General features: G+C 37.3%; 1 protein-coding gene across 1 annotated transcript in view; it reads right to left on the bottom strand.

The window, feature by feature from the left end:
* Positions 1–10,603, bottom strand: part of TEX11 (testis expressed 11) — a 514,378-nt gene that overhangs the window by 436,280 nt on the left and 67,495 nt on the right. Inside the window, 2 exon segments of the mRNA XM_027770916.1 lie at positions 4,643–4,756; positions 4,854–4,934. Coding sequence (XP_027626717.1) covers positions 4,643–4,756; positions 4,854–4,934 — 195 coding nt within the window.

Genomic DNA, 10,603 nt, shown 5'->3' with positions numbered 1-10,603 from the left:
AAAAAAAAAAGTAGCCCACAAAGGGGCCAGCAGATAGCATGTGGTTAATGCACTGGACTCCCAGATGACTGACCACAATTCGAGTCCTGTACCTGGCAGCTAGTTTCTCACTTTCCTTCCCTCTCTCTGTCTCTTCCTAGTGAGTTAAAATAATAATAAAAATAAATTTTTAAAAAATAGCCCACAGGGGCCAGCAGGTGGTATGGTGGTTAAAGGCGCTGGACTCCTATAGGCCAACTGTGGTTCAAGTCCTGGACCTAGTGGCTTCCTTTCTCACTTCTCTCTCTCTCTCTCTCTCTCTCTCTCTCTCTCTGTCTCTCTCTGATCAAATTATAAAATAATAATAATAAATAAAGTTAAAATAAAATAATTCTTAAAAAGAAAAGTAACCCATGAAAGACATTAACATTAAAAGGTGAGACAAAATTACCAAAAAGGGACTCATTTATTCGGTCATCAGAAAAGTCATGACGTGTTTTTCTATGCAAAAATACGTCATGACTTTCCCAAGGACCCAATATATAGGTGGATCTAATTTGCAGTATAGGGACCATTAGACTGAAAGACAGAAAATTTTGTTTCTGGCCTTCCATCTTTAACTGAATCATGTTCCCTCTCTGAATCTCAGTTTCATCATTTAAAAATAAAAATAGGAAATTAAACAAAACCTAATAAATGGGATTATTTTCCATGTTCATAAAGTTAAAATTATTAAGATAGTAATACTCCTCAAATTGATCTAAAGATTCAACTCTATTCTTATCAAAATTCTAGCTGCCTTCTATGTATAACTTTACAAGCTGATCCTACAATTCATATGGAAATGCAAGAGATCTAGAATAGTGAAAAAAATCTTGAAAAATAACAAAATTGGAGGGCTCACACTTCCCAATTTCAAAACTTACTACACAGCTAGAGTAATAAAGACAGTGTGACACTGGCATAATGATAGACATCTAGATCAATGGAATAAAATCAAGAGTTCAGATATAAACCTTCACATTTATGATCAATTGACTTTTTTTTTGGGGGGGGAGAGGTTTTTGCTATAGGGCGCGTGCGCTTGCCAGACAGAGAGAGACATAGAGACAGAAAGCGAGAAATCACCCCCCAGGGGGGATGGTCACGCCGCAATCCCTTCTCCTCCATTCTCCTCTCGGGATCTTGGGCACACACGCACACGCACCCGGCGTGAGTTCTAAGCCACCGGGTCCAGGACACGAACTGCGGTTGACTACGTGGGAGTCCAGCGACATAGCCATTACGCTAACTGCTGGTTCTCATCAACTGACTTTTGATAAAAGTACCAAGACCATTCAATGGGAGGAAAATGGTCTTCTCAACAAATAGTACTGGGACTACTGGATAGCCACATGCAAAAGAATTAAGTTAGATTCTGCTGTGGTTTGAATATGCCCCTCAAAGTTAATGTGTTGAAAATGAAATTGCCATAGTAACAGTACAAAAAGGTGGAGCCCTTAAGAGATGAGATGATAAGACATCAGAGCTCTGCCTTAATGAATGGATGAATGCCATTATTTCAGGAGTGGGTTAGTTATTACAGGAGTGGGTTACTGGTAAAAAAAAAAAAATGAGTTTGGCTCAATTTGCACTTTTTGTCTAATATGCTAGCTTTCCCTTCCACCTTCTGCCTTTCTACCTTATGATGATACTCACCAGATGCTGGCACCATGCCCTTGGACTCCCCAACCTTCAGAACCATGAACAAAAGAAACTTCTGTTCTTCATAAATTATCCAGTCTGTGGTATTGTTACAGTAGCAGAAAATGGACTAAGACAGGTCCCTACTGTACAAGGGTACCTAAAAATTAACTCAAAACGGAGGTAAATATAAGCACTAAAACTATAAGACTCTCAGAATTGAATCAATTGGAGCCTTCATACTCCACTGGTGGAAGTATAAAATGGTACAACTGCTACAGAAAACATTCTGGCAGTTTCTCAAAAGGTTTAACACAGAGTTAGAGTTATCATACTACCCAGTAATTCCATCCCAAGGTATATAACCAAGAGAAATAAAAACAGATGAACACATAAAAATCCATATGCAAGGGACCAACAGGTGGCATGGAGGTTAAGGGGCTGGATCCCATACAGCTGACTGTAGTTTGTGTCCTGACCCAGTGGCTTAAAAATCACATCAGGCACATGTGCATGTGTGCCCAGAACCCAAAGAGAATGGAGAAGAAGGGATTTCAGTATGGCTATCCCCACTAGGGAGCCATCTCTCACCTTACTCTCTCTGTGCGTCTCTGTCTCTCTCTGGCAAGCACATGCACCCTATGGCAAAATAGATAAATAAAAGTCTGTATGTGAATGCTCACAATACAATTACCCATAATAGCCAAAAACTAGAAGCAACTCAAGTGACCATCAATGAATGAATAGATAAAGAAAACATGGCATATCCATACAGTGAACCATGCTACAACATGGATGAACCTTGAAAATAATTCTGCTAAGTGAGAAAAGGTGATCACAAAATCCAACTAATTGTATGATTAGTTAGTAATGTTAGTTTCCTCTTTTTGTCATCATGGAGTTAGATATGCAAAATATAAGCTATGATGAGTTTACTTTCTGTAATTATGTAATTCTGGAAATAAAAGAGGCCTTAAAAATCTACTATTGGGCCAGCAGGTGCCATGGAGGGTAAGGGGCTGGATGTATGATTCATGTTTCTAAAATGTCCAGAATAGGCAAATCTATAGAGACAGAAAGTAAATTAGTGGTTGCTAGAGCTAGGGTCAGGAGGGATTGTGAATGACTGCTAATGGGTAGGAGGTTTCTTTTTGGGGTGACAAAATATGTTCTAAACTTAGATTGTGGTGAACATTGCATATTTCTGTGAATATACTAAAACTACTAAATTGTATATTGTAAATGGGTGAATTCTATGACATCTCAGTTATACAGTACTCCCCCCATGGTTTCATTTTCCACAGTTTCTCTTACCATGGTCAACCATAATCAAAAAATAGGTGAATATAGTATAATAAGATATTTTGAGAGAGAGACCACATCACCTTTTATTACAATATATAGCTATAATTGTTCTATTTTATTATTAGTTACTGTAGTTAAACTCTTTGTGTCTCTAATTTATAAATTAAATTTTATGATAGGTATGTATGTATAAGAAAAAAATCAGTATATATAGGGTTCAATACTATCTGTGGTTTCAGGCATCCACAGGGGGTCTAGGAACTTATCTCCAGCAGACAAGGGCAGACTATTGCATCTCAATAAAGATGTTAACAAATAAAAATAAGAGGGTTTCTGAACAATGTTACAGTAATGAAACACAATGCTCTGTTAAGCTGACTCACATGGGAGGGTTCTAGTTTCACATCCAGAGACCTCCCTAAGTATGCTAGGCACATATGTACCCACAATCCAGGGCTAGCTGAAGCTGGGGGTGGATTCCAGTGTCAAGACCTTACTGGGAGTACTGTCTCTCTGTCTCCTTCTCTGTCTGTCTCTTGCTCATCAAAGAAATTAAATAAATAATAAGTAAAAAGAAGAGGATTCTAGCAGTTTTGTTGGTTGGTTTTTGGGTTTTTTTACTTGTTTGTTTTGTTTAGTTTTTGCTATAGGGCACAAGCACTCACCAGATAGAGACCAAGAGAGATACAGAGAGAGGGAGAAAGTGAGAAATTACCCCTCAGGGGGCATCGCCACATTACAGTCCCCTCATCTCCAGTCTCCTCTCAGGATTTTGGCCATGCATACATACATGCCTGGTGTGATTTTCAAGCTGCCAAGTCCAACACTCAAACCATGAAGTTGGCCACATGGGATCCAGCCCCTTACCCTCCATGGCACCTGCTGGCCCAATAGTAGATTATTTTTAAGCCCTCTTTTATTTCCAGAATTATATAATTATAGAAAGTAAACTCATCATAGCTTATATTTTGCATATCTAACTCCATGAAGACAAAAAGGAAACTAACAAAGCAAACAGAGGTAAAGAACAACTTTGAACACTGTGTAACAGCAGCAGATTTTTAGAAAACATCAACAAACAACCCAGAACAACAGTGAGTAAGAAGACTCTTTGGGGGCAAATATTTTAGAGGTATAAATGTGAATATAAAAGAGAATCAGAAACAGGTGTTTCAAGTAGAGACTGCTGCCATAAATAAATGACACATGTTATATGAAGTGGTTTAAATAATATTTAACTATACGTCACTCTTTTCACCCACAACCACCCCCACACAGACTCCAATCACCATGCATAATGTCACTTCAGATATAAAACAGAAATAAAAAGTTCAAATATCATATCCTATAAATAAAAAAAAAAAACAGTGACAGGACCAGCAGGTGGGGTGGCAGTTGAGGTGCTGGACTCCCACATGTCTTACTGTGGTTTGGGTCCCAGACCTGGCAGCTTACCTTCTCACTCACTCTCCCCTCTGCCCCCAACCCCATCTCCTTCCTTCTCTCCCCTCCCTCCCTCTCATCAAATTAAAAAATAATAATAAAATTGAGTAAATAATTCTTAAAAAAATTTTAAAGACCATTGACATTTACTTTTCTTCTAATAGGTAACATCACTTTTTCACTTACACAAACAAAATGCCCCACCATAGGCCATAATGTCTATGATACCTACTGATTCTGCTTGGTAAGAAAGCACTTTGAAGAGGTTCTTCACAGCAAGGTTCTGCATGGTTGAGTGAGTGTCAGTGGAGCTCCTCTGCATTAATCTGACATATTGCTCCAGACTCTGGGAAATAAAATCACAATACAATGGAATGATGAGAATAACCACAGCTGTTACTAATAATTGCCACAGTTAAAAAAAATAATCAATGGTAACTTACAGCTGTGGCAGCTTGAAAAAATTCATCAGCGATCAGAGCATTTCCAACATCCACCCACCCTTTTCCTGTTTTCATATTCATCTGGAAGAAAGAAAGTAGAAAGTGATTTTTTTCTAATTCACACCTCCCCTAAACTGGTTGAGGGAAGGAGATATTGAAGAAAATTTTAATCTTCTGTCCATAGTCAGCCACATAACCCACAGAAAACAAAAAGTAACAGTCAGCAATTATTTGACTAAGTTCTGCGTTCTGAATTGATCTCCATAATTTAAGAAAAAAATGGTCACAAGAAAAACAATAATAACAAGAATTAATATTCTTGAAATGTACTTTCTGAAGAATCATTAAAAGAAAATATCTGGGTCATTTAGATAGAAAGAGAAAGTTCTAAAAGCTTGATATTTCACACACTTGAAGAAACTTTTTTAAAAAATTATTTTATTTAACTTTATTTATTTATTTATTTATACTAATTTGCCCATAGAGAGACAGAGAAAGAGAGAGGGAAAATGAGAAACCGAGTCTCCAGGTCCAGGACTTGAACCATGGCTGACCTTGTGGAAGTCCAGTGCCCTTAACCACCATACCACCTGGCTGTCCCACACTTGAAGAAACTTCTATGATAAAGTATTATACTACAAGCCAATGCACCTGGGTTCTAGATTTATTTTTTTTTATTTGTTATAGAGTGTGTGCACTTTCTAGAGAGAGACATAGAAAAAGTGAGAGGAAAAGTCAAAAGCACCCCTCGTAAGTGATGGCCACACCTCAATCCCTTCTTCTCCATTCTCCTCTAGGTATTTTGAGCACACACACACACGCACCCAGAATGCTTTTCAAGCCATCAGTCCAGGACTCAAACCATGTAGTTTTGTTGTAGTTTATAATACTATCTCCAGGGGTCAGCAGGTGGCATGGTGGTTAAGGTGCTGGACTCCCACGCAATAAAATAATTCTTTTAAAAAGTAATATCTCCAATAAAATTTTGATTAATCCAACAAATGTTCATTAAGTATCTTTTATTCCAGGCATCTTGAAAAAGCTCACAGTATTGCAACTGATGGATATCTAAATAAATAGCTGATATATAAGTGCACGAATGCTATGGAAGCAAACAAAAACTGAATCACGATGGACTGTGCACATGCTAAAGCCACTTCTTCTACCATAAATTTCTAAATATGATAATATATGTAGAAACAAAAGAAAACATTAATATATACATATTTATTCGATAAAAGTCCTGGAAATTCAGTGGACTCAAAGTTGTGAAAAACCTCTGAAAAATATACAGCAAATGGGATGAGGCAGAAACCAGCATCCCAACATGCACATAACTGCAAAATGTGGAAACAGTCTTAGACATGAATAGTAAGGCAATCAGGCAGTTGGCTGCCGCCCAAAACATATTTTCCCCCCCTCCCACAGAAACAGGAGAGAAAGAGTTCCAGGTGGCTGATAACACATGGCAATGCCAAATATACAGTCCTGCCTCTTCATCAGTCACTGGATTCAGATTACAGTGAATGGTGTGACACAATATTCACAGAAGACTATCAGGAAATTTCAAATCAAATACAAACAAGGATTACCAAACGAGAGAAACCAATACCATGAAAGAACATCACACTCAACAAACAAAATACCTGAGGAAATAGAATCAAGAGAGCTAGCAGATGGAAATGCCATTATCCACAGGGTTAAATAATAGTTACAATCAATAACATGTCACTTTTACTTTTTATTCTTTGAGACAGACAAAACCCAAATGCAAATGTTAGAGGTGATAGAAATTGGAAGGTTAAAGTGGAGGAGAGATAGAGATTGATAATATATAAATACCTTCACTGAGTATAAAGTAAAAATATAACCCTTGGGGCCAACAGGTGATGTGATGGTAAGGCACTCGATTCCCACATAGCCAACCATTGTTTGAGTCCCGGACCTGGTGGCTTGATTTCTCAGTTTCCCTCTCTCTGTCTCTGTATCTCTCTGGTGGGTGTGCATGTGTCCTATAAAAAATTTCAAAAACAAATAATAATAATAAATAATTCTTTAAATATATATATAATCTTCAAAATGGATAGAAAAAAATAAAAGTTTAAATATACTATTTAAAGTTTTAAATTAGCATCTGATAGATTAAAAATAATATAGCAGAGGATACTCAGCACTTTATTATAAAATTGACTTTATGTAAGATGAGCACACATACTCTATGGCAAAATTAAAAACAATAATATGGGAACCAGCAGTTAGTGCAATGGCTATGTTGCTGGACTCCCACGTAGTTGACCCGGTTCGCGTCCTGGACCTGGTGGCTTAGAACTCACACCGGGCGCGTGTGCGTGCGTGCCCAAGATCCCGAGAGGAGAATGGAGGAGAAGGGATTGCGGCGTGACGATGAGGACAATGTAGAAAGCATCGATGGTCAACCTGGTGCCTTCACCTGCTATTTGGATGCAGGCCTTGCCAGAACCACCACTGGTAATCAAGTTTTTGGGGCCCTGAAGGGAGCGGTGGATGGAGGCTTATCTATCCCTCACAGTACCAAACGATTCCCTGGTTATGATTCTGAAAGCAAGGAATTTAGTGCAGAAGTCCATTGGAAGCACATCATGGGCCAGAACATTGCAGACTTCATGCATTACCAAATGGAAGAAGATGAAGACGCTTATAAGAAACAGTTCTCTCAGTACATAAAGAACAATATAACTCCAGACATGATGGAGGAGATGTATAAGAAAGCTCACACTGCTATATGAGAGAACCCAGTCTATAAAAAGAAACCCAAGAAAGAAGTTAAAAAGAAGAAGTAGAATCGTCCCAAGATGTCCATTGCCCAGAAGAAAGATCGGGTAGCCCAGACGAAGGCAAACTTCCTCAGAGCTCAGGAGTGGGCTGCTGGGAGCTAAACCAAACAGTTTTCTATGACTTTATTCAAGATAAAAGATAATAAATTATAACAAAGACATAGTAAAAAAAATTTTCTCCTTCATAAGATTTAGATGGTAGCACTGATGAAGAAGAATCCAGTCCAATGACCAAAGGAAGGTAAGATACCATTAGATGAGGGGTCTTCAGAAAGTTCATGTGTATGAAAAATTACTATTATGAAAAGACTATGTATGGATTGGAAAATTTTGTACTAAAGTAAACTCATACTTTAATTCTATTTTTCATGAACTTTTTGACATCCCCATCACATATAGTAAAGTGAAACCTTTAATAAATACAAATTCCAGGGCCAGCTGGTGGCATGGTAGTTAGGACAGCTGGATCCCACATGGCTGTCTTTGCAGTTTGAGTCCCAAACCCAGCAGTTTAAAATATATTCTTGGTGTGTTGGCATGAATATCCAAAACCCCAAGAGGAGAATGGAGGAAAAACAGCTATAGTATGGCCATGCCCCCCTGGGTGTGTGTGTGTGTGTGGTGATTTCTCATTTTTCATCTTTCCCTCTCTGTTTCTCTCTGGTGAGCACATACATCCTACAGTAAAAACTAAAAAAATAAAATAAAATAAAATAAAAAAGCATCCTCAGATTGTCTAATTCAATAAGTCTAAGAGGGCTTTCAGACATAGTGATGGATCCAGATCCATACAAAGATGTGGATGGAAGATCGAGGAGATTTTTACCTGTGGGCAAAGTTGAAAACCACTGATGCATGATGTGGGAGGTGGTATCTTAACTCTACGAGTTTAGGACAGAAATCCAGATCACATATGTCCTAGAATTCTGTTCTTTTCTAATTCCATTGGTTACTTTTTTCCAGGGTTATTGTCCCATGTCTTTAATTTACCTCTAGCTATCAAATTTAATATATGAGCTTCAAATATGCTTAGAAGAAACCTTTGCCTAAAATCAAATATTATTTTAAATTGGCCTTCATACATTTTAATTTATTCTCCTGACCTATCTAAACTTGTTTTATAATAATTCTTTTAACTGAATAATTACTTTAAGAGTTCACCAATAATAGTTTCCTTTATGATACATACCTTGTTCATTTATAATGAAAAGTTATACTGTATTTCATGTGCTTTAATGAAATCAATTTTCATGAGAAAAAAAATAGTATATCTCTTCATTTTATTTGGATGTTTTTGCTTTTCTAGTCATGGTTCCTGTGATATTCGATACTGGCATATTGTTAAAAGTAAAATCTATAGTGATTATTATATTTTGCCCTTGAGTGGATTTCATTTTGGTCTTTTTTTTAAAAGGTAAGCTTGGCTAAGTTATGATATTTAGTAGGTTAGGTATATTAAATGCATTTTTGACTCAACATATTTTCAACTTATTGAGACCAGCAGATGACATAATGGTTATGTCACTGGACTCCCACATAGTCGACCATGGTTCGAGTCCTGGACCTGGCAGCCTGAAAGTCATACCAGGCATGTGTGTGTCCATGCCCAAAATCCCAAGAGAAAAAATGGAAGAGAAAGGATTGTGGCACAGCCATCCCCCTTGTGGGATGATTTCTTGGTTTCTGTCTCTCTGTCACTCTCTGTCTCTCCAGCGAGTGCATGTACCCTATAGCAAAAATCTCTCTCAAAAAAAAAAGAAGAGTGGAGTTTGTGTACAACACAAAGTAATGATAAAAGCTTTAACAAGTAGATATGATTAGGTAGATATGTTTATAGCCATGATTTGATCAATACACACTGGATACTGGATACATGTCTAAAAACAACACAGTACCCCATAAATATGTATAGCTATTACACATAAATTAGAAATTATAATTCTTAAAATAGAAAATAATCACCAAACATCAAAATAAAATTGAAACAAATGTATGAAATTAATGGCATCATCACAAGGAATTATTTTAAATAATTTTAAAATAATATTTTAATAACATTAAAACAATTCTTCTATATCCCTGGTAGAATATATCCTAAGAAGAAAAGAAATATAAAAAATTCTTAAAATGTTTTTAGAAATCATATTAGTAATAGTATTGATACTGTTATATTGTCAAAATATTTTAAGTATACACTTTTATAATAAAACAAAGGTAACTAAATTATTGTCATCACGGGACTAGCAGTTGGCATAATGGCTATGTTGCTAGACTCTCATGTAGTCAACCACGGTTCAAGTCCCGGACCCAGTGGCTTAAAACTCCCACCAGGTACATGTGTGTGCATGCCCAAGATCCCGAGAGGAGAACAGAGAAGAGATTGCGGTGTGGCCATCCCCCCAGGGCGTGACTTCTTGCTTTCTGTCTGTCTGTCTGTCTCTGTCTTTCTGTCAAGCACACGTGCCCTATAGCAAAAACCTCTCAAAAAAAACTAATGTCATCAGATATCAAGACTGTCAACAAAAGGCAGCTCCTCCATATGGCTCATGTGGGCCTGGCACTTCAAGCATGAAAAAAGCTGTGTTGCAGATAAATGCAACAGATATAGGAAGATTTCCACGATTGCTAACTCAAATTCTTCAAGAACATCACTTGAAGGCTGAGAGCAGTTTTGGTGAAAAAGAGGAAGAAAAACTTCAAGCCACATTTTCTCTACCTTCACCTACTTCTTGAAACAATATCATCCTTATATTTTTTAATGCTTCTAAATTTTCAGTAGAAAAACTATTATAATACTAAATTATACTGTTTCCTCCAATGGAGAAACTGTTAAAAGTTAGAGATGATAAAAGCTGGGACCAGCAGTTAGCATAATGGCTATGTCGCTGGAGTCCCATGTAGTTGACCGTGGTTCGAGTCCCGGACCCAGTGGCTTAA

This window comes from Tupaia chinensis, unplaced genomic scaffold, assembly GCF_000334495.1.
Source record: "Tupaia chinensis unplaced genomic scaffold, TupChi_1.0 Scaffold000165_2, whole genome shotgun sequence".
In the NCBI taxonomy this organism is placed as follows: domain Eukaryota; kingdom Metazoa; phylum Chordata; class Mammalia; order Scandentia; family Tupaiidae; genus Tupaia; species Tupaia belangeri.
This window is presented reverse-complemented; position numbering and strand designations above follow the sequence as displayed.